The sequence below is a fragment of the Armigeres subalbatus genome, chromosome 2 (genome assembly GCF_024139115.2).
Source record: "Armigeres subalbatus isolate Guangzhou_Male chromosome 2, GZ_Asu_2, whole genome shotgun sequence".
NCBI classification, from domain to species: domain Eukaryota; kingdom Metazoa; phylum Arthropoda; class Insecta; order Diptera; family Culicidae; genus Armigeres; species Armigeres subalbatus.
The window spans coordinates 100865076-100887932 of record NC_085140.1 but is presented as its reverse complement, the minus strand read 5'-3'; the positions used below and the strand labels follow the sequence as shown (position 1 = coordinate 100887932).

At 41.6% G+C, this 22857-nt stretch overlaps 1 protein-coding gene across 5 annotated transcripts in view; it reads left to right on the top strand.

Moving 5' to 3' along the window:
• LOC134210456 (uncharacterized) overlaps positions 1-20061 on the top strand; it is a 168213-nt gene extending 148152 nt beyond the window's left edge. For 4 of the 5 annotated variants that reach the window (XM_062686503.1, XM_062686502.1, XM_062686501.1 and 1 more), the window contains 2 exons: positions 6519-6815; positions 19112-20061. In XM_062686503.1, the coding sequence (XP_062542487.1) occupies positions 6519-6815; positions 19112-19268 (454 nt within the window). In that variant the 3' untranslated portion in view covers positions 19269-20061. The remainder of the gene's footprint in view (positions 1-6518; positions 6816-19111) is intronic. The other variant, XM_062686505.1, reaches the window with a different exon arrangement.
• Positions 20062-22857: the final 2796 nt, after the last annotated feature.

Sequence of the window (22857 nt, the reverse complement as noted above, 5' to 3'; positions counted from 1 at the left end):
GATAGTGTTAAGAAAACACGGAACACCTAGTCTAAGAGATGAATGCATGTATTAGATAATTAGCAAATAAAATTAATTAAAAAAAAAAAAAAAGAAAAAAAAAGTACATACGAACAGTATGTGCTCTGCAGTTTCATCAACACCTGGGCTGTCAGGGCAGACGGGGACCTCCGCGTGCCCAAACCTGTGGTGGTACTGTCGGAAACAGCCATGGCCTGACAGGAATTGTGTCAGATGGAAGTGAACTTCCCCATGGGGCCTCCCACCCAGCTTGATATGTTAGGAATCAGCCGGTGGGTCCACCTACCTTTCGAGGAGTCATCCCACTCGCGCTGCCATCTGGCAACCGAAGCCACCCTGGTACGCTCGCGGGCTCCTCTGGTGCCACGTAGCTCAAAACACTCCTCGTCTTCCCGGATGACCAGCCCGACTGGCATAATACTCGCTATCACGCAGGATGCGTCCTGCGATACCGTGCGGTAGGCCGATATCACTCTAAGACACATCAAGCGGTAGGTGCTCTCCAGTTTCTGCAGGTAACTGGTTACCCCCAGTGTTTTTGCCCAGGACGGGCCGCCGTACCCACAAAACCAGCGGATGGCAGATTTTAATACAGTTCTGCATAAGAACCTTACAGAAACTGTATAATAATTTGGCATATACAATTTCGGAAGATTTTAATACAATTGTTGTATTGAAATAATACAGATTTGTATTATTTTAATACAATATTTGTATAAAAATCTTACAGAATTGTATATGCCCAGTTTTTATACAATAATTGTCAGATATTTTTTTTGGGTATGGATATATATGGATATATGGATAGATGCGGCAACGCCTGCCAGTAGCCTACGTCTACTGGCGCACACCTTGGAGCTGTTGGATATCATCCTTGATAATGCCGCCACAGCAGTCGAAGCCTTCTTGCACGCATATTCGACATGGCTACCGAAGGTAAGCTTGTCGTCTATGATGACCCCAAGGATCTTCAGACTCCGCTTTGAAGTGATCGCGACGTCTCCCACGTGAACAACTGCATGTTGTGCCGACTTACGGTTACTGACGATAACCACTCACACTCATCCAGTCCGCCACAGTGCTGATCGCGTGTTCTGCGGTTAGCCCAAGTAACAATTAAGGTTGTATCAGAGTTTTACAGCGTTCTTCAAAACCTAATCTCAAAACCTTCCATGCAGTCCTCGCAGTTTCCACAACCTCCTGTAGATTTCTATAAAACCATGTTACAGCCAGTTGGCCCAGTTTTATTGCAATCATTAAAACCTGATATGCGTTCCAGTTCAGAACCAACGGTTTTATAATATCTCACATAAAACGTGCAACATAAAACTAGAGGCCTGAATAAGAGAAACGCGGATAGAAAATATGACTCTGCCAACACTGCATTCAATCTTCTTCATCAAAGAACAACACATGAGAAGGAAGAAATGGTTTATGTAGATGAAACCTCACAATCCGCTATTTTATATGTCCACATCACATAACAATATAATTCAATAAACAATGGAATTTCATTTCATAATCTATAAATGACTTGCATATATTATTGCAAACTAATGTAAAATACATTCAATTTTGTTTATTTAAAAATGGCATAAAATCGAATTTGGCCGTTTTCAGTATTTGAGCCAACATTTTGGCTGCTTGACAGGTCTCCTGCTCGATTGGCTGCTGTTTTTTGACGGTTCGATTGGCGGCACATACCTATCCGCGTTTCTCTTATTCAGGCCTCTACATAAAACCTTCTCTAGACTTGGTGGTTTTGAGAACCACTATATAACCATGGTACAACCACTTCATGACTATGATACAACAACAAATAAGCCGATAATGAAACAGTTGTCAACTCTCAGGTTGATTATTTGTTTATTGTTTGTACTCGAAAAAATATGCTTTTCTTCCTGCAATACATGGATTACATGTCAACAACAAAAATAAAAGAATTATTATCAGCCAGTTCAATAAAAGTTCATATCTGGCTTTGAGTGTTCTATGCATGTTTGAAGGCATGCCAGGGATTTTTCATGGCGAAACCATGATAAATAATCAGTATTTTAACAATGCGCTTCGCTAATTTGTTATTATTTAGAATTTTTCAAGTTTAATTTATAGCCAATACTTTAAAAATAATTTCAATGAATAACCACTTTGGTTGATCAAATAATCAAAGCATTGTTCCTAAAACTTATTAGGATGTCCAATTTTACCGTTTAAAAGGCGAAACAGAAATTTGCATGATATTTCGATTATGAAATTCATTATTTTTTTCATATCGGCGACATTTTTTCGAATAAAACTTTGATTGCAATTTAAAAAATGCCTCTATATAACCATCACTCTTGAACTGGCCCTATCTGGGCATTTCAAACACCTAGAGGTTTTATCTTGGCCTTTTTCAAGACCATGTTACGACTAGCAAGTTTTATCTTGGTCAAACCTAAAGTTTGGTAGTTTTATATATAATGACAACATGACAATGTAGACAGATATAAAAAAAATCATAAACAAACTTTTTCTGCCCTCGGCATCGAATGCAAGTACTTTTAAAAATAAGTATTTCAATTAAAAAGCATATAGTGGCAATTGTTAAATGGTATATTTTGTACCATAAAAGTGTTTTACTCGTGTTAAATTGGCAAAGCATGTATGGATTAAATACATATTTTCATACCCCTCATGAGCAAATGCTGTTTGAACAGTTTTTTCAACGACTTAAATATATATAAGGGAACTGCTCCTCAACTCATGGTTCCGATGTTCATCCCATTGAAAGCAGAGCAATGGAAAGGTATTTGATTTGTGAATTTTTTCAGCAGGGGTTCGCATGTTGCCAAATAGAAGCGAAGCAATTAGTGCCGTATTTCTTTACTTCCCGATAAGATGAATGTATTTTCAGTGAGTGAGATGGAGATCGGAACAGTTCCTCTACATAATTCACGACATAAAAAAAACTGCCAATGTTTTTTTTTTTTTCATTTTCGACTGAAAGCGAAATGAAAAAACTTCCGTGGGTCAAACAATTTGTGCTGAAAATTTAGTTTCTATCCGTAGTAGTAGTTTTAAGCTTTGTATTCCTATGCAGGTCTTCTTCAGGAGTAAAGGTTATATGTGGGTTTTATACAGGACTCTACGAAGCTTGGCAGCTTTTATAAGTCTTGATCAAAACCAACATATAACTTAACTGCTGGCTTTATGTCAGTTCCATTATTTACTCTGAGGAGAAACACAGGAGCATTATAAAACCTAAAGAGCTGTGGTCTTATATTGGAATTCAAAACGTAGTTCTCAAGTACTCTTGCGGATCTAATTAAATGACAACTGAATAAAACCAAAATAAAACTTTAAGCATTTCTACATGCCGTAATAAAACCTCTATAAAACTAGCATAAATCTTCGAAGCATTGAGATTGTTACTTGGGAGTTCTACTTTGGGGATTGACTCCCCGTAGACATCTAGGGTTACATCGTCAGCAAAGCCGACGATCTTCACACCAGGAGGGAACTTTAGCTTCAGAACCCCGTCATACATCAGGTTCCATAGTACCGGGCCCAGGATTGACCCTTGCGGGACTCCTGCAGTAATGGGAACACTTTTCTGACCGGCATCGGTCTCGTATAGCAGCACACGGTTCTGGAAGTAGCTTTCCAAGATCCGGTATAGTCCCACCGGCAGGCTAAGCCGGTGTAACGACGAACACATGTTTGTCGTTATTTGACACGACAAGTTATGATCAATGAAGTCTCGAAATTTTACTTTTTTTATCTTCAACTAGCGAAAGAAACCCAGCTTTGCCCGGGTGTTGCAAATGTCACAATAAACTATTTGCAGCATCGCACTCTACACAGCAAATAGTTTTGAAAATTCAACGACGTGTAAAATTGCAGCTCATCCTATCAAACGAATTAACATTCGATATTCAATTAAATTTGATTGAATTTTACAAGGAAGCACCTTTTAAATTTATTTCGATTTAAAAGAATAGTCAGATCGATTGAATGTTACGTTTATTTGCATGCTCCAAATATGTGCATGAAAATACATTTAAAATCACAACATATTTTTATCTGTGGATCAATTTCCGTGCGTTTGTTTTGTTTTCCTCAACAGCTGACCCAAAATTGTTTCTAATTATTTTTTACATTTCCCCGTTAAATTCACCAACTTTTTGTAGATACAAACCTTGCGGATCCCAAAACGAATCGATTAGGGAAAAAATCTTGCAAATCGGTCAACCCGTTCGCGAGTTAAATCGTCAGGAAGGAAAACTCAACTCATTTTTATTATATAGAAGATGAAGATGAATTGGGAGATTTCAATATTTTGACTAATCAAATAGGAAATAAAATTATCAGAGTCAATTAAGCTAATCAAAATCTCTTTATTCCATGCATTTTCGCGCATAAATTTTGCATAATTAAAGTCATTGAACCGATAGAATGAGGTTAAGGAATCGGTACTTTGTTTGAAGTGGACAATAATCCTTCAACAATAAAAAAACATATGATCATTTGGAAAAATAGCTTAATTATTCGACTATTTTCTTCCATTTACTTCCACTAATTATTTTTTTATGTATCAAACAGATAGGCATTTCGTCCTCTACTTGAGGACTTCTTCAGTGTTTTGTTATCTTGTTATCTTCAGTGTTTTGCAGTCGATAACAAAACGCTGAAGAAGTTCTCAAGTAGAGGACGAAATGCGTATCTGTTTGATACATAAAAAAATAATTAGTGGAAGTAAATGGAAGAAAACAGTCGTTTAACCGTGTAATAAAAGACATTCGCAAATAATTAACATAAACATTTTAAGTTTTATAACGCTCTTGAAGACCATAATTTACTCTTCAAGAGTGTTAAAAACCAGCATAAAATGTTACTAGGGAAGTTCGCTACCACAAAGGTATCTGTTAGTATCAACTAAAAGTCAGCTACGGCTATAAAGCCCGTGGAATAAAATGTTTTTTCAAGAATGTTATTTGAAGAAGACTCATCGCAACAAATGTTATTCAATGTGAAATAGACATAAAAAAATGTTTTGATTAAGCTTAAGAAAAACTAATGTTGTAAATGTGCTGCAGCCCGCTTCAACAGCTCAAAATTGCTATGCGGCCCTTGATAGTAAGCATGCTGGGGATCACTGGGCTTGATGGTGCAAACAGGTGCAAACAATAAACGCTCAGCACGTGCGCGCTACTGGACTGGAATGCTCATACAAGCTCGCTTGTGTTGTGTACCGTGAGCGTAGTGTTTTCGTTTGTGTTGTACAAAATGCAACAGCGCGCGTACTCGAGTGCGTACGCTCGAGGGAGTTTCTCTATAGGCGCGTTTTTTACTCTATGACAATGATGTCATCTATTTTAAGTGAGCTGCTGAGCTGGGGTTCTTTAAAAAAGATCCACGGTTCAACAGCTCAATATAACGTATCGAATCTTCCGAACAGCTCCTGAGCGGAGCGCCCATCTCTAGCCAAGTGCAATATGCAAACAACGATATTGAATTCGTTCAAATTTAATTAGGTGGCACTGAGCCGCTGAGAGGAAGCAGAAAGAGCAGTACTTTAAAACAGAGAGAATAGTCGTTTTATATAGTTTGATGAGGTCTTCCAGGTGAGCGCCCCACCAAGTTCCGGAGGATTCTAACAATCTGAATGTACAAAAATTAAACGTACTCACACAGAAAAAAATAATGAAAAGTAATCAGCACGTAAATAATAAAGACGTGGAAAGTTACACTATTTTGGGCGTACATGGATCTTTCCTAAATAGTTCGTCCTAAATGTATGCAATTTACATAGCATTATGACACTAATTCGTATAAAAAGTGACATAATGCAATACAAATTGCATACATTCAGATGATAATATCGTTTAAATTTACGTTCTTTTTGGCATTCCCTTTATGTGCATTACTTTAGTATAAATTTCAACAACTTTTTCTATCTGTGTACAATAAATGAAGGTTTTCTTCTTTTAAGGCTACTTAACTAAGCACCACGAATGCTGAGTGCCGGTTCTTTCTAGTGTTCCAGGGCGTTTTTAGCAACACCCTTTAGCAACGGTTGTCGTTAAACAATAATTCTTTATAAACTAACTATTCGGTGAACAGTGAACAAATGCATGATACAGTGTGACACAGTAGGGTATATATCACTTTCGCCTGGTTCCGGTGAAAATAAAACGAATCGAATCGTTTTTGGCAACGTTCCACACGATGAACGTAATTCCAAAGATTTATCTTTCCCAGACGAAATTGAATTGAACGGCTCGCTCGTAGGCCCATCTGCCATCTGCTCTATCATGATGACTGAAAAAATTGCCAATCCGGACATAATACTCCCCAAAGTGCAAGTCGGACAGAGTACGAGTACACATACCTATCTCCCGCCAAGTTTTCCGTACACGGTCTGGTGCAGCTACTTATTTGCAGTGTCCAAAAGTTGTCTAATTGAATTTCCCCCCTCTAAATGCCCATTTCCGTTTATTTTCTTGCCATTCCAGCAGCAGCGGCGACAGCAGCAACAGCAGCACCGGAAGCAACGATGGCGACTATGCTGCGTCGTCAAGCTGTCACAAGTGCTGGAGCATCTGCCGGTTTTGCGGTGGCTGGCGGTTGTCCCTTCCCTACGTGGCCTTAGGCATCGCGCTCATTATCTGGCCGCACCGGCTGTGGCTCAGCCACGTGGCCGGTGGTCAACTGATCGGGCTGGCCCTGCTGCGGCTGCTCACGCTGTGCCAGTTCCGGCCGGGCGGCAAGGACGAGCAACTGCTCAATCATTTTGACGAGCACGTTGATAAGTGAGTATCCTAAAGACCCAGAGAGATTTGAATTCATGGCCATGCTTCTACTGCATCAATTCAATGTAGTTATAGGCAACTATTTATGCATGCTACATTAGATTCTACACTCGAGCTTAGTGTTTTCGCTTTGAACTTGCAATTAACTGAAGTCTCATATTAGGGGTCCAGTAACAATCCGAAAAGCGACAAACAATGGACAAGTATTTTAGAGGTTTCTATTATTCATGGATGATATACGTATGTAAGCAGCAGGGACTATGTCCAAGGGCTTGACGATCCCTCCCCAGGCCATCTGCGAGTTGTGGGGCTTGCCTAGGATGTGGTGGGGTTTGACAGTGGGCCCTGTTAAACCTCTATAAAAAGCTGCATGTATCCGCAAGTAGGCCCCCCCAAAGCGACCGTGTGCCGCTCAAAGCGCACAAGCCCAAGTCCTGGTGTTAGGTGGGACGCTAAACAGCCCTGACACGACGGCCCTCCGACGAGACAGGAGGTTTGCGCAGGCCCAATAAGCCGCCTAGAAAACCAATCATTACGAACAATATAAGAGATAATGCGACTCGATATAATCGGCAAAGACCTAGGCGACGAATACAGGATCACGATTGGAAGCTTGGAACATGGAATTGCAAGTCGCTAGGTTTCGCAGGTTGCGACAGGATGATCTACGATGAATTACATCCCCGCAACTTCGACGTCGTGGCGCTGCAGGAGATTTGCTGGACAGGACAGAAAGTGTGGAAAAGCGGGCATCGAGCGGCTACCTTCTACCAAAGCTGTGGCACCACCAACGAGCTGGGAACCGGCTTCATAGTGCTGGGTAAGATGCGCCAACGCGTGATTGGGTGGCAGCCAATCAACGCAAGGATGTGCAAGCTGAGGATTAAAGGCCGTTTCTTCAACTATAGCATCATCAACGTGCACTGCCCACACGAAGGGAGACCCGACGACGAGAAAGAAGCGTTCTACGCACATCTGGAGCAGACATACGATGGATGCCCACTGCGGGACGTTAAAATCGTCATCGGTGACATGAACGCACAGGTAGGAAGGGAGGAATGTATAGACCGGTCATCGGACCGGATAGTCTGCACACCGTATCGAATGACAACGGCCAACGATGCATAAACTTCGCAGCCTCCCGCGGAATGGTAGTCCGAAGCACCTTCTTTCCCCGCAAAAATATCCACAAGGCCACATGGAGATCACCTAACCAAGAAACGGAAAACCAAATCGATCACGTTCTAATCGACGGTAAATTCTTCTCCGACATCACGAATGTCCGCACTTACCGCAGTGCGAATATTGAATCCGACCACTACCTCGTTGCAGTATGCCTGCGCTCAAAACTCTCGACGGTGTACAACACGCGTCGAAGTCGGACGCCGCGGCTTAACATTGGGCGGCTACAAGACGGTAGACTAGCCCAAGAATACGCGCAGCAGCTGGAAGTGGCACTTCCAACGGAAGAGCAGCCAGGCGCAGCGTCTCTTGAAGATGGCTGGAGAGATATTCGATCCGCCATTGGTAGCACCGCAACCGCTGCACTAGGCACGGTGCCCCCGGATCAGAGAAACGACTGGTATGACGGCGAATGTGAGCAGTTAGTGGAAGAGAAGAATGCAGCATGGGCGAGATTGCTGCAACACCGCACGAGGGCGAACGAGGCACGATATAAACAGGCGCGGAACAGACAAAACTCGATTTTCCGGAGGAAAAAGCGCCAGCAGGAAGATCGAGACCGTGAAGAAACGGAGCAACTGTACCGCGCTAATAACACACGAAAGTTCTATGAGAAGTTAAACCGTTCACGTAAGGGCCACGTGCCACAGCCTGATATGTGTAAGGACATAAGCGGGAACCTTCTTACGAACGAGCGTGAGGTGATCCAAAGGTGGCGGCAGCACTACGAAGAGCACCTGAATGGCGATGTGGCAGACGAAGATGGCGGTATGGTGATGGACCTGGGAGAACGCGCGCAGGACATAATTCTACCGGCTCCGGATCTCCAGGAAATCCAGGAGGAGATTGGTCGGCTGAAGAACAACAAAGCCCCTGGGGTTGACCAACTACCAGGAGAGCTATTTAAACACGGTGGTGAGGCACTGGCTAGAGCGCTGCACTGGGTCATTACCAAGATTTGGGAGGAGGAAGTTTTGCCGCAGGAGTGGATGGAAGGTGTCGTGTGTCCCATCTACAAAAAGGGCGATAAGCTGGATTGTAGCAACTACCGCGCAATCACATTGCTGAACGCCGCCTACAAGGTACTCTCCCAAATTTTATGCCGTCGACTAGCACCAACTGCAAGGGAGTTCGTGGGGCAGTATCAGGCGGGTTTTATGGGCGAACGCTCCACCACGGACCAGGTGTTCGCCATTCGCCAAGTACTGCAGAAATGCCGCGAATACAACGTGCCCACACATCATCTATTCATCGACTTCAAAGCCGCATATGATACAATCGATCGGGACCAGCTATGGCAGCTAATGCACGAACACGGTTTTCCGGATAAACTGACACGATTGATCAAAGCGACGATGGATCGGGTGATGTGCGTAGTTCGAGTTTCAGGGGCATTCTCGAGTCCCTTCGAAACCCGCAGAGGGTTACGGCAAGGATGGTCTTTCGTGTCTGCTATTCAACATCGCTTTGGAAGGTAATACGAAGAGCAGGGATTAACACGAGTGGTACAATTTTCAATAAGTCCGTCCAGCTATTTGGTTTCGCCGACGACATAGATATTATGGCACGTAACTTTGAGAAGATGGAGGAAGCCTACATCAGACTGAAGAGGGAAGCTAAGCGGATCGGACTAGTCATCAACACGTCGAAGACGAAGTACATGATAGGCAGAGGTTCAAGAGAAGACAATGTGAGCCACCCACCGCGAGTTTGCATCGGTGGTGACGAAATCGAGGTGGTAGAAGAATTTGTGTACTTGGGCTCACTGGTGACTGCCGAAAATGACACCAGCAGAGAAATTCGGAGACGCATAGTGGCTGGAAATCGTACGTACTTTGGACTCCGCAAGACGCTCCGATCGAATAGAGTTCGCCGCCGTACCAAACTGACAATCTACAAAACGCTAATTAGACCGGTAGTCCTCTACGGACACGAGACCTGGACGATGCTCGTGGAGGACCAACGCGCACTTGGAGTTTTCGAAAGGAAAGTGCTGCGTACCATCTATGGTGGGTTGCAGATGGCGGACGGTATGTGGAGGAGGCGAATGAACCACGAGTTGCATCAGCTGTTGGGAGAACCATCCATCGTTCACACCGCGAAAATCGGACGACTGCGATGGGCCGGGCACGTAGCCAGAATGTCGGACAGTAACCCGGTGAAAATGGTTCTCGACAACGATCCGAGGGGCACAAGAAGGCGAGGTGCGCAGCGGGCAAGGTGGATCGATCAGGTGGAAGATGACTTGCGGACCCTCCGTAGACTGCGTGGTTGGCGACGTGTAGCCATGGACCGAGCTGAATGGAGAAGACTCTTATATACCGCACAGGCCACTTCGGCCTTAGTCTGAATAAATAATAATAATACGTATGTAATGATGCAATGAAGTTTGTTCAGGTACCTATCGAGTTGCAGGCTTAACCCTTTCAGGCCCAAATTTTTCTAAGCGATATTAAGCAGTAACTTTGATATGTTCCATTTGTTTTCGTGATTTATAATGGAGAATAGACAAAACAAGTTGAAACATATTTTTTCAATATGTACTAGATGAGTGATCCCCAAAGTGCGGCCCGCGGGCCGCATCCGGCCCTTGAAGCCTTTCCCTGCGGCCCGCGAATGTTTTCAGAATATACACTACATGTGGCCCATTGACAAACATCACATCCAGGAATAGCTTTCATTGTGTCCAGTTTTTCGTTGTACTCTGGCTGGGTATAAGTCAAGTTCACATCATTATGATGTTCAAGAAACATATAAACCAAGAATCTTTATATCAGCATGATTAAATAAATTTCTCACTTCATACATGCTATGAAGGCTAATGGCAACATACTTTGATTTATGTTTGGCGCTTTAACCAAGCTGAATATACAACGTTCTTATGTAAAAATAATGTTGTCATACATCCCGAGCAAAGTCTGAAAACATAATGAGAGCATATAGAAAACATATTTTGATATTGATATCAAATCGAAATCATAATTTGTTTTCAAATATGAATCATCATGACTGATTACATATTTTGATCTCATTTTGCTGTTGATTTCTGAATTGTATGATCTGACATCAAACTGTGTACTTATTTTGTTAGCGAAACCAATATCAAAATTAGTTTTCGATTTGCTCTCATCGATAGCAGGAATAGTTTTCGATTTGATGTCACAGTAAGGTTTTTCTGCTGTAGATTTTGATCTTTTAACCGTTAAAACGACCAAAAGGATATCAACCTGAGTTATCAAAATTAGGCGATTTCACAACAACAAAATTAGTTATCGATTTGCTCTCAGGCTTTGCTCGGGATTGCACCCTAATATGAATTCTTACCTTCTTCAAAATAAGTTAATTTGTGGCAAAATTCGATTAAAAATAGCTTGATTTATAATTCCTGAAAATGCGTCATGTTAACGTACTTCACACTAAGAAAAATGTTTAACGAAATCAAGATTTTGTCATGCTGCGATTAGTTGGGATGATGAAGAAAAGGTTTCCGGAAAATTCTATTACTTAGAAATAATGGAAACACGGTAATCAGTTCAGAGTTCAGATTTACTCAATTTTCTTTTCAATACTGCTGGTAAGTGATTGTAGTTCGACTGGGAGAATTGTTCTCATTTTCTGAATTTGTTAGTTTGAGATATTCAAACGGGTTTACATTTGCAGAGTCCGACGTTTCGGCCCGTTACTGAGTCTTTTTCCTAATAAGCATTTTCCTTGAAAAACGATTAAATAAACGAGTCGACACGTCGGGCAATGCAGGTATAATCCCGTTTGAATATCTCAGATCGAAAATGTAGAATGTTGTATCAAATACACGACCGCAAATTGAACGTAGAATTACGTATAGTTCCATTGTGGATGCGGAATTCAATTATTTTGTGCATGTTCATTGCGGATGGATATAGCCGAAATGTAGGCAATTTACTGTGATTGTGAAATTTGAACACTACGTGTCGAAATTGGATTTTCAATAGTTAAATGTATTTTATCAATTGTTTACAATAGATGTATGAAATCTTAAAGAGTTAATTGTTCGATTCATACCAAAATATCCTGAGTCCGTTGAAAAACGGGTAGGTTATTGGCTTTTACTTCCTGACCTCTTTTCGCGACGGTTCCAAATTTGAAATTTTGGAATGACTCCCCTACCTCCTACCGAAAGACGTAATTCTACGTCAAAAAGTCAGAAAATTAGTACTGCTGGTAAGTTCACAAAGCTTCAAAAGCACGTTTCAAACATGCTGTCGTTATTTGTAACAACTTTCATTGAACAATAATCAACGAGGATAAAAACAGTTCAAACTCTTAGAATCGGTCGACAGATCTTTGTTTGGTAAAGCAAAGGAGATATTGTTGCGAAACTAAAGTTTCACGCTAAGTCCGCTATCGTAGAAGTGTGTAATAATATGAACTTAAACTCAGCTACACTGTAGAATGTAATGCCCCTACAAGTTTGTTTTTTAAACAGATTCTTTGTTACTTTGTATTATACTTCAAAATTCAATTCGGAATGATAATTATCATATTATTTATAAACAAAAATTGCAAATAAACCGCGGCCCGCTTCAACAGCTCAAAATTGCTGTGTGGCCCTCGATAGTAAGCAGGCTAGGGACCACTGTACTAGATCATCCAAACTGCCCTTGAGTCCGGAACTTGCGATCTACAGTTACAATCCGAGCTTTTTTCGTCACTCTAAGCTTGGATATGTAATCAACCATGTCCATAACATATTCCTAAAGATCAAAAGACATGATCAGATGGTTTTGAGATATCCTGGGTCATCCCAACTGTCCTTGAGCACAGAACTTGCGATATCACAGGGATTTTTTTCGGCTTCGCAGTCTCTATGCAATTAAACAACTACTTATTATCCATTTACCGACGTTTCGATGTTATATTACATCTTCTTTAGGGATTGAGAAACAAAGAAGATGAAGATGTAACATAACATCGAAATGTCGGTAAATGGATAATAAGTAGTTATTTAATTGCATAGAGACTGCGAAGCCGAAAAACATCCCTGTGATTCAGTAACTCAGTCGATAGCTACTCCGTGAACCTGCGATATTCAGCCACGAAACTAGATTTTATCGTCACTAGAAGCTTGGATATGTATTCAACCATGTCCATAACATACTCCAGAAGACCATGAGACATGGTAAGATGGTTTTGGGACATCCTGAGTTATCCAAACCGTCCTTGAGTTCAGAACTTGCGATCTACAGCCCCCACTTTGCCTTTTTGTTGCTTCAAGCTTGAATATGTATTTTTTCGTCGCCCCAAGCTTGAATATGCAATCAACCATATTTATAACATATTCATGAAGATCAGGAAACATGTTTATATGGTATTAGATATCCTGGGTCATCCAAACTGTCCTTGAGTTCCGAACTTGCGATCTACAGCTACGACACTAGCTTTTCTCGTCACTAGAAACTTGGATATGTATTCAAGCATGTCCATAACATATTCCAGGAGACCAGGAGACATGGTAAGTTGGTTTTGGGACATCCTGGGTTATCCAAACCGTTCTTGAGTTCAGAACTTACGATCTACAGCCACCACTCTAGCTTTTCTCGTCGCATTAAGCTTGGATATGTATTCATCCATATCCATAATACATTCCTGCAAATCAAGGGAAACGTTTAGATGATTCTGAGATATCCTGGGTCATCAAAACCGTCTTTGAGCTCAGAACATGCGATCTACAGGCACAGCAGTACATTTTCCAGCTAACCGTAAGCATTGTAATAATAGCTTATAGAGCCTGGCTTATATAGCTTTATATTGCCGAAAAGGCAAAATATAGTGCTAATGATTACTTTGTGCATCCATTACCCGAAGCTACTATATATCGATACCAACATTTCAAATTTTCTCAAAGTTACTATATGTATTTAATTATTACAGTTGAGTATACTAGCACCAACATTTCAAAAGATTTTTTTGCAGCTGTAGATCTCATACTTACTTACTTTACTTATGGGTCCTGTACACCTCCGGTGGTGCAAAGGGCCGACTTGAAAGATCTCCATCCTGAGCGTTGCCCGGCTATCGCTTTAACCTGTTGCCAGGTTAGATTTCGGTCGACTTCTTTTATTTCTTTATTGAGGCTTCGTCGCCATGAGCCTCTGGGTCTGCCTCTGCTGCGATGTCCCGCTGGGTTCCAGTCTAATGCTTGTTTACAGATTTCGTTTCCACCCCTACGTAGAGTGTGGCCGACCCAGCCCCAATTCCGATCCCGAATTTCTGTTGCTATCGGCCTCTGGTGACAACGACGATGGAGCTCGTTGTTTGAGATCCAGTTGTGAGGCCACCAGGCCCGAATTATATACCACAGGCATCTGTTAATGAACACCTGCAGCCGTTGAGTGTTCTCCACTGATACACACCATGTTTCGCTAGTGTATAACAGCACAGATTTCACGTTAGAGTTGAAAATTCGTATTTTTGTGCGTTCACTTATCTGCCTGTTTTTCCAGATATTTCTTAAACTCGCAAAGGCAGCCCTTGCTTTCTTTATCCGTGCGCCTATGTCGATCTTGGTACCGCCGTCTGACGCCATTTGGCTACCAAGATATTGGAAGCTTTCAACATTCTCCACTGGTTGCCCGGCTACTGTGAAACTGGAAGGAGTTACCGTGTTTACATCCAACGATTTGGTTTTGTTGACGTTGATGACTAAACCTGCCGAAGAGGAGCGCTCGGCAAGGTCGTTCAGCTTACTCTGCATATCAGAGCGCCGTTGCGCGAGGAGTGCAACATCATCCGCCAATTCGAAGTCATTTAGGTGCTCCATGGTTATAGGCTGCCATAACAGCCCGCGGTTTGGTTCACAATCAATCGCATCTACCAGAATCTCGTCGATTACGATGAGGAACAGTAACGGTGATAGAATACATCCTTGCCTCACACCAGCTACGACCCGGATAGGGTCGGACAAGACCCCATTGTGCAGCACTCTACACGATAAGGCCTCGTACTGTGCCTCGATGAGGCCGATGATTTTCTCAGGAAATGCGGAGCGTGACAATATGGTCCACACAGGATCTTCCGGCACGGAATCCGGCTTGCTGCCGCCGGAGAGTCGCATCGATCTTCTCCTGAATCCGGGCTAGGATAATTTTGCACAGAACTTTGAGAACGGTACACAGCAACATAATGCCTCGCCAGTTATCGCATACAGTCAGGTCACCCTTTTTGGGCAAGGTATCTTAGCATCCAGTAGACCGAGAAAGTTGCGGTGTCCTAGATATTACGAAATAAACGATGCAGTAGTTGAGCGGATGTCATGGGGTCAGCTTTGAGCATCTCGGCTGATATGCGGTCGACCCCTGGGGCTTTATTCGATTTCATGCTTTGGATGGCTGTTTGAATCTCTAGCAGTGATGGAGCTTCCGTATTGACGCGTGTTATACGTCGGATCCTAGGCAGATCATGCCGACGTGGTGATGGCCTGGCTGGCACTTGAAAAAGTTGTTCGAAGTGCTCGAACCAGCGTTTCAGCTGGTCAGTTGGGTCGGTCAATAACTGATCATTCGCGTCTTTCACAGGCATCGTTGCATTCATCTTCGCCCCGCTTAAGCGTCGTGAGATATCGTAGAGGAGGCGAATGTCCCCGGTTGCGGCGGCTCTCTCTCCTTCGTCGGCCAGAGAGTCTGCCCACGCTCGCTTGTCCCGTCGACATGAGCGTTTTCCTTCCTTCTCAAGAGCCGCGTATCGTTGACGGGCTAAGACTTTGGCTCCTCTGGTTTTCGATCGCTCTATCGCGGCTTTGGCTTCTCTTCGCTCCTCTATCTTTCTCCAGGTCTCATCGGTGATCCATTGTTTTCTCTGGGTGCGTAGTTCGCCCAGATTGTTCTCGCTGGTGGTGATGAAGGCATTCTTGATGGCGGTCCATAGGTCTTCCACGCTGCCACCTTCCGGAATATCTGCACGCGTCTCCAGTTCTTCAACGAAGGACCGTTTCACCGTGGCATCTTCCAGTCGGCGTGTGTTGAATCGTCGTCCAACTCTTTCCTCCTGCCGACGAATCCGCGCAATGCGCAGGCGTATTTCGCCGATGAGGAGGTGATGATCAGACGCGATATCGGCACTACGTTTATTCCGTACATCAAGAAGGATCCGTTTCCATTTTTGGCTGATGCAGATGTGGTCGATTTGATTTTCTGTAAAGCCGTCACGGGAGATCCACGTGACTTTGTGAACCGGTCGATGAGGGAAGAGCGATCCCCCGATCACCATGTCTTAGCACAAAATTCTGCAAACAGCTCTCCGTTTTCGCTCATTTCTCCGAGACCATGGCGTCGCATAATGCGCTCATGGTTCGAGTTGTCGGATCCGATCTTCGCATTGAAGTCGCCCAAACAGATCTTGATATCACCCTTCGGAATTCTATCTACGACGGCATTGAGTTGACTGTAGAAGTTCTCTTTGTCTTGCAGATCGGCAGCATCGGTTGGCGCATAACATTGGATTATAGTAAGGTTTCGGACCCGTGTTCTAAATCTGGCAACGATTATCCTTTCACTTATAGGTTCCCACTTCATAAGCGCAGAGTGCGCCTGAGCGCTTAGTAGGAAGCCAACTCCGCGTTGTCGGGGAGCGTGTTCACCTCGTAAACCAGAGTATAGCAGAACTTGTCCCAACGGCGTTCTGTGTTCTCCAAAGTTTGGCCAACGGACTTCACTCAGTCCCAGGATCTCAAGCTTCATGCGGCATGCCTCATTGGCAAGTTGTGGTTGTGCCAATTTACCCTGCTGGGCTAAGGTTAAAACGTCCATGTTCCTATTCGTGTCCGTTGTTTCGCGCTAAGAGTCGTCGCCGTAAAATCAGTCCGTATTCTTTCATTATCGGATTCTCGAACAAATTGATGTTTCGGGAACAGTAGGTTGTTGGCCCAAGGTTCCCTATCCACCGGGATGGGGCTGCCATCTTAGGTATAGCTTCCAGGGAATAGCATTTCATACTCAGCCGCTGGATGCCAGAACAGACGCTGTTGGAGCCGCACCTCCTTGGTGAACAGGCGCTCAGTCAGTCGGGTCAAATTTGTTTAAAGTCCCACCCAACACCAGGACTAGGCTAGTGCGCTTTGAGCGGCACACGGTCGCTTTGATAGGGCCTGCTTGGGGATACATGCAGCTTTTTATAGGAGTTCAACAGAGCCCACTGTCGAACCCCACATCATCGGAAGACCCGTGGAAGCGTGAGTATTGGAACTTGTGAGGACCAGAGCTATGTTAGGCGCCCCTTCCCGAATGTCAACTCACCATTTCGCAGCCCTGTAGATCTCATAGACAGTTTGGATTGTGCAGAATATGTCATAACTATCTTACCATATCCGTTGACCTCCCAGGAGGTGTAATGGATATAATTGAACGAATATTGAAGCTTTGAGTACCGAGAAGAGCTTTTACGCAGCTGTAGATCTTAAGTTTCGAACTCAAGGATAGTTTGGATTGCCCAGAATATCTTAAAATTATCTTACGATATCCATTGACCTCCCGGGAGGTGTTATGGATATAATTAAACGGACGGGAGGTGCCATGGATATAATTGAACGAATATTGAAGTTTTGAGTATCGAAAAGAGCTTCTAAGCAGCTGTAGATCTCAAGTCCGAAACTTAATGACAGTTTGGATTGCCTAGAATACCTCATAACCATCTTACCATATTCGTTGACCTCCTAGGAGGTGTAATGGGTATAATTGAACGAATATTGAAGCGTTGAGTACCTAAAAAAGCTTCTAAGCAGCTGTAGATTTCAAGTCTCAAACTCAAGGACACTTTGGATTGCCCAGAATACCTCATAACTATCTTACCATATACGTTTACCTCCCGGGAGGTGTAATGGATACAATTGTATGCATATTGGAGCTTTCAGTATTGAAAAACGATTTTCTTGCAGCTGTAGATTTCGAGTCCTAAACTCAAGGAATGTTTGGATGGCCTAAGACGTCCAAGAAACTTTAAAAAAAAGTTTATTGTACATCACAGTAACTCTACGAATACGTTTGAATAAATATCTTATTTTGAGACAATACAATCCGCTGCCAATACACCAGAATTTTTCTCTTTCGTAGCTTCTCCGTGTTCATGACGTTCAAGGTAGTCGTAGGACCTTGATCGCCCATACCTGATATTTTTTCCTGATAGGGGAGTTAATTTCAAGCAATTTTGCTGAAGAGAGAGTTCTCTTTTATCCATCGTGCGATTTTATACATCCATTTTTCTGTTGGGGTCATATAAGACCCCGTGGGCCTGAAGGCAGACATTTTCGTCTTTTCGTCATAGTCTCGAAAACCAATGAAAGTGGCGCTTTTCTGCCAAACTCCTCCGTACCTATTCGTAAGCTCAGGAGTAACGTTCTGCTATAGTGGAGTTCTAGCAAATGGACGTTGCTTTCATTGGTTTTAGTCTCTACGACGATGGACGGAAATACCTGCCGTGTCCCTACTGTATCTATCTGACACAAAAATCCATTTTGTGCCCATTTCGATGAATTGCATTATATTATCAATTCGGTGCAAAACCGAATTATAGCCGCTAACAAAGTTGGATTTTTCTCACAATCCATACGTTAAACCTAACTTCGGAAGTGGTGCGCTGTTTTCATTTGATGATGTGCTATACAGCGCACTACTTCCGAAATTAGGTTTAACGTATGGATTGTGAAAAAAATCCAATTTCGATAGCGGCTATAATTCGGTTTTCTACTGAATTTATAATACTAGAATCATGCAGAATGGTTGCCAGAAATGAAGTATTTCAACTGTCGGAAATAAGAATTGATGCTAGTTTAATGCGCTAGTTTTTCGAGTAAAGTTAGTAAATGCAATTTTAAATTTCGAAAATAATCAGAAGTATATATAATCTTCATACATACCTTGACAAACATTGATTACGTAAATTTTGTTACCTTAAGTAAATTCACCCGAATTTCGACCTCGTGGGGTGCGACGAAGGAAAGAACCGTCAAAACCGGCCTTGGGCATGTGGAAAAATTCTTTGTTTGGTTATGAGTAGTTAACTACATCCCATTCAATTGAAAATGGGAGCAAACAAAATCCAGTATTCAAACTGCAAAATATTCTAACCTCTTTTTGCATCCACAGATACGACAATCTAACAGACGTCCTTGTGGATGACTCGATGCCCAAGCCTGGCCAAGGTCTGGAGGACGACAACGTCGAAGATGAATACATGGAAGAGGAACTGAGTGGCCGAGACATCCACGAGGGAAAAATCAGCACCTCAAATGGGTCCATTTGACACCAAAATCGGCACTCGCCAGACCGAAAGCCGAGCCGTAAACACAAGAACCAAAGCTACGAGAAACTCGACGAAGAATGCGACTGTGACGTGATCAAATAGAAATGACCACCGGTGATTGGTTGTGTGATCATTGCCGAGGAGACCGAAGTAAGCTAGTTGTGGCACCACGTGCATAACTTGCAGTCATTTGTCGCAAGAGGATAAAGTGATGTGTAAATAACAAATTATGTAATCAATATTTATAATAGTTATACAGTTTTTGCATTGTAGTTGACATAATATTTAGACAATAGTTTAATAGCCTATTCAGATTATGCTATTTATTATAATAAGTATCGTGTAAATATGAAAAAAATAATTGAATGTATAGAAATCGGCATCATGTTACTCTTTATCATGTCACATATTTATCATTAATGGCGTAATCTAAATAGGCTATAGAATGATTTTATTTTATTTGTCCTAATTTTATTCTAAATGCGTTCTCTTTGGCCTTGTAAAAGTATTCCCTATCGAGTTAAACATCATTCGAGCAATTTGTTGGAACAGAAAAAAAAATAAATTACTGAATAGGGATCTTGTACTCGAAACAATGGCGAGCTTTGTGAAAAAGTCAAATACATAAAAGAAAAGATATTTTAGTTACTAGATAAAGATTGTCGCTGTCGTCGCTGTCCGAAACATCTTTTGCTGACGAGGATAGGGGAGCTAAATGTCAAAGAAGAAAAATTCATACGATTTGACAGGTATGTACCACACATGTTTCGGACAGCAGAACAAAGGGAACCGAAGCGACAATCTTTATCTAGTAACTAAAATATCTTTTCATAAAAGCATTTAGTTCAAAAGTTAATGTAGAATAAAAGTTTTCTATAAAAATCAAAGTATTGTTTTATCTTTGCCATGGTGATGACAGTCAAGACACGTCAAGATTTAAAAGAAAAACATATTAAAAGCACAGTGAAACAGACCTCTCACTTAGAACAAATTGCATTCAAAATCATCGTCATGGAAACATTATTGCCCAATGCTGAATGCACCGTGAGTGGACACTCGGCTACCAGCCGAGTTTGCTCGTACGGAAGAGCTCGATGATTGAATTTTGAGAATGATTTTACCACAGATAACAGATATTGAGGCTGGTATTCGATACGTGTGTAAACATCCGCAACCGTTAATTCAAATGTATTTTAAATTGTTACCGCGTTTGGCAATCGATTGGAGATGGCGCAAGTATCATTGTTAGCATTGGCTGCGTTCGACGGTTGTTAATCAGTTGCTTCCGTATGTACTACCGCAATCAGTTGCGTAGATGGCAGTAGTGGGCCAACGTATATCAATTCAAAAATTTACACAGGGTTTTTAAGAAAATTTGTTCTAGCCTAAATATCTGTTATCTGTGATTTTACCAACACCACGGTGTCTTTTTTCAATAACTTTATTTCAAAAAATTCGACATGTCTGAAATTTTGCCACATGACAGAGGAGGCATATACCTTTCCGTTTTGTAATTTGGAAAAATAATTTTCCATCGGGACGAAGTTCGTCAGGTCAGCTAGTACTAAATATTTTTGCACCCCTAGAGTACTGGCGGAATTGACAAAGTACAACCTGACCACCCGCTCACTACGGCCCTGATGTGCGTCTCCAACGCAACTGATTTTTTTTTTTTTTTTTTTCTTTTTTTTTTTTTTTTTACTAATTTTATTTGCTAATTATCTAATACATGCATTCATCTCTTAGACTAGGTGTTCCGTGTTTTCTTAACACTATCATCCTTATTTGCTATGTTACGCTTTTAGTTATTATTAATACATTTCAATTGCCTCTGGCAGTTAGAATTTTTCCTCTGGTTGAATTAAACCATGTAGGAATTACAATGTTTTCAACTTAAACTAAACTTAACCTATTTTATACTAAGGGTACAGGAGTTAATCGTTGCAATAGAAGATTGCAACGATTTTTGTCTAAAATTGAAATTATTTTGTTGGACATTTGTTGCAATGTCTCAATATTAGAAATTCTATGAAGTTCATTGGTACTATACCACGGAGGCAACTTCAGAATCATTTTCAAAATTTTATTTTGAATCCTCTGGAGTGCCTTCTTTCTGGTATTGCAGCAACTAGTCCATATTGGCACAGCATACAACATGGCAGTTCTAAAATTTGTTTGTAAATCAAAAGTTTGTTCTTAAGACAAAGTTTTGATTTTCTGTTTATAAGTGGATATAGGCACTTAATATATTTGTTACATTTGGCTTGAAGGCCTTCAATGTGATTTTTAAAAGTTAATTTTGATCTAGCAGAAGTCCTAAATATTTAGCTTCGCTAGACCAATTAATTGGAACCCCATTCATAGTGACAATATGTCTGCTAGAAGGTTTCAAATAAGAAGCTCTCGGCTTATGTGGGAAAATTATAAGCTGAGTTTTGGAAGCATTCGGGGAAATTTTCCATTTTTGCAAGTAAGTGGAGAAAAAATACTGCAATCTACTACAAATGACACGAAGGCTTCGCCCTTTGGCTGAAAGGCCCGTGTCATCTGCAAACAAAGATTTTTGACACCCTGGTGGTAAATCAGGTAAGTCAGAAGTAAAAATGTTATACAATATGGGCCCCAGTATGCTGCCTTGGGGAACACCAGCCCTTACAGGTAATCTATCAGATTTAGTATTCTGATAGTTTACCTGCAGCGAGCGATCTGATAAATAATTTTGGATCAGTTTAATGATGTACAGAGGAAAATTAAAATTCATCAATTTTACAATCAAACCTTCATGCCAAACACTGTCAAATGCTTTTTCTATATCAAGAAGAACAACTCCAGTCGAATATCCTTCAGATTTGTTGAGCCGAATTAAGTTCGTAACTCTTAATAACTGATGAGTGGTTGAATGCCCATGGCGAAAACCAAATTGTTCATCAGCAAAAATAGAATTGTCATTAATATGAACCATCATTCTATTTAAAATAATCTTTTCAAACAGTTTGCTTATTGAAGAAAGCAAACTGATTGGGCGATAACTAGAAGCCTCAGCTGGATTTTTGTCCGACTTCAAAATTGGAACAACTTTGGCGTTTTTCCATTTATCTGGAAAGTATGCCAATTGAAAACATTTGTTAAATAAATTAACCAAAAAGGATAAAGAGCTCTCAGGAAGTTTTTTGATAAGTATGTAGAAAATACCATCATCACCCGGGGCTTTCATATTTTTAAATTTTCTAGTAATAGATCTCACTTCATCCAAATTAGTTCCCAACGAAGGGTCAAAAACATTATCTTGGTTGAGAATGTCTTCGAAGCTCCGTGTAACCTGATCCTCAATTGGACTAGTGAGACCTAGACTAAAATTATGGGCACTCTCGAACTGCTGAGCAAGTTTTTGAGCCTTTTCGCCATTTGTTAATAAAATTTTATTTCCCTCTTTAAGCGCTGGAATTGGCTTTTGAGGTTTTTAAGAATTTTCGTTAATTTCCAAAAGGGTTTCGAACTGGGATTCAACTTCGAGACATTATTCTCAAAGTTGGTATTTTTCAAAATAGCGAAACGTTTTAAATTTCATTTTGCAAATCTCGCCAAATAA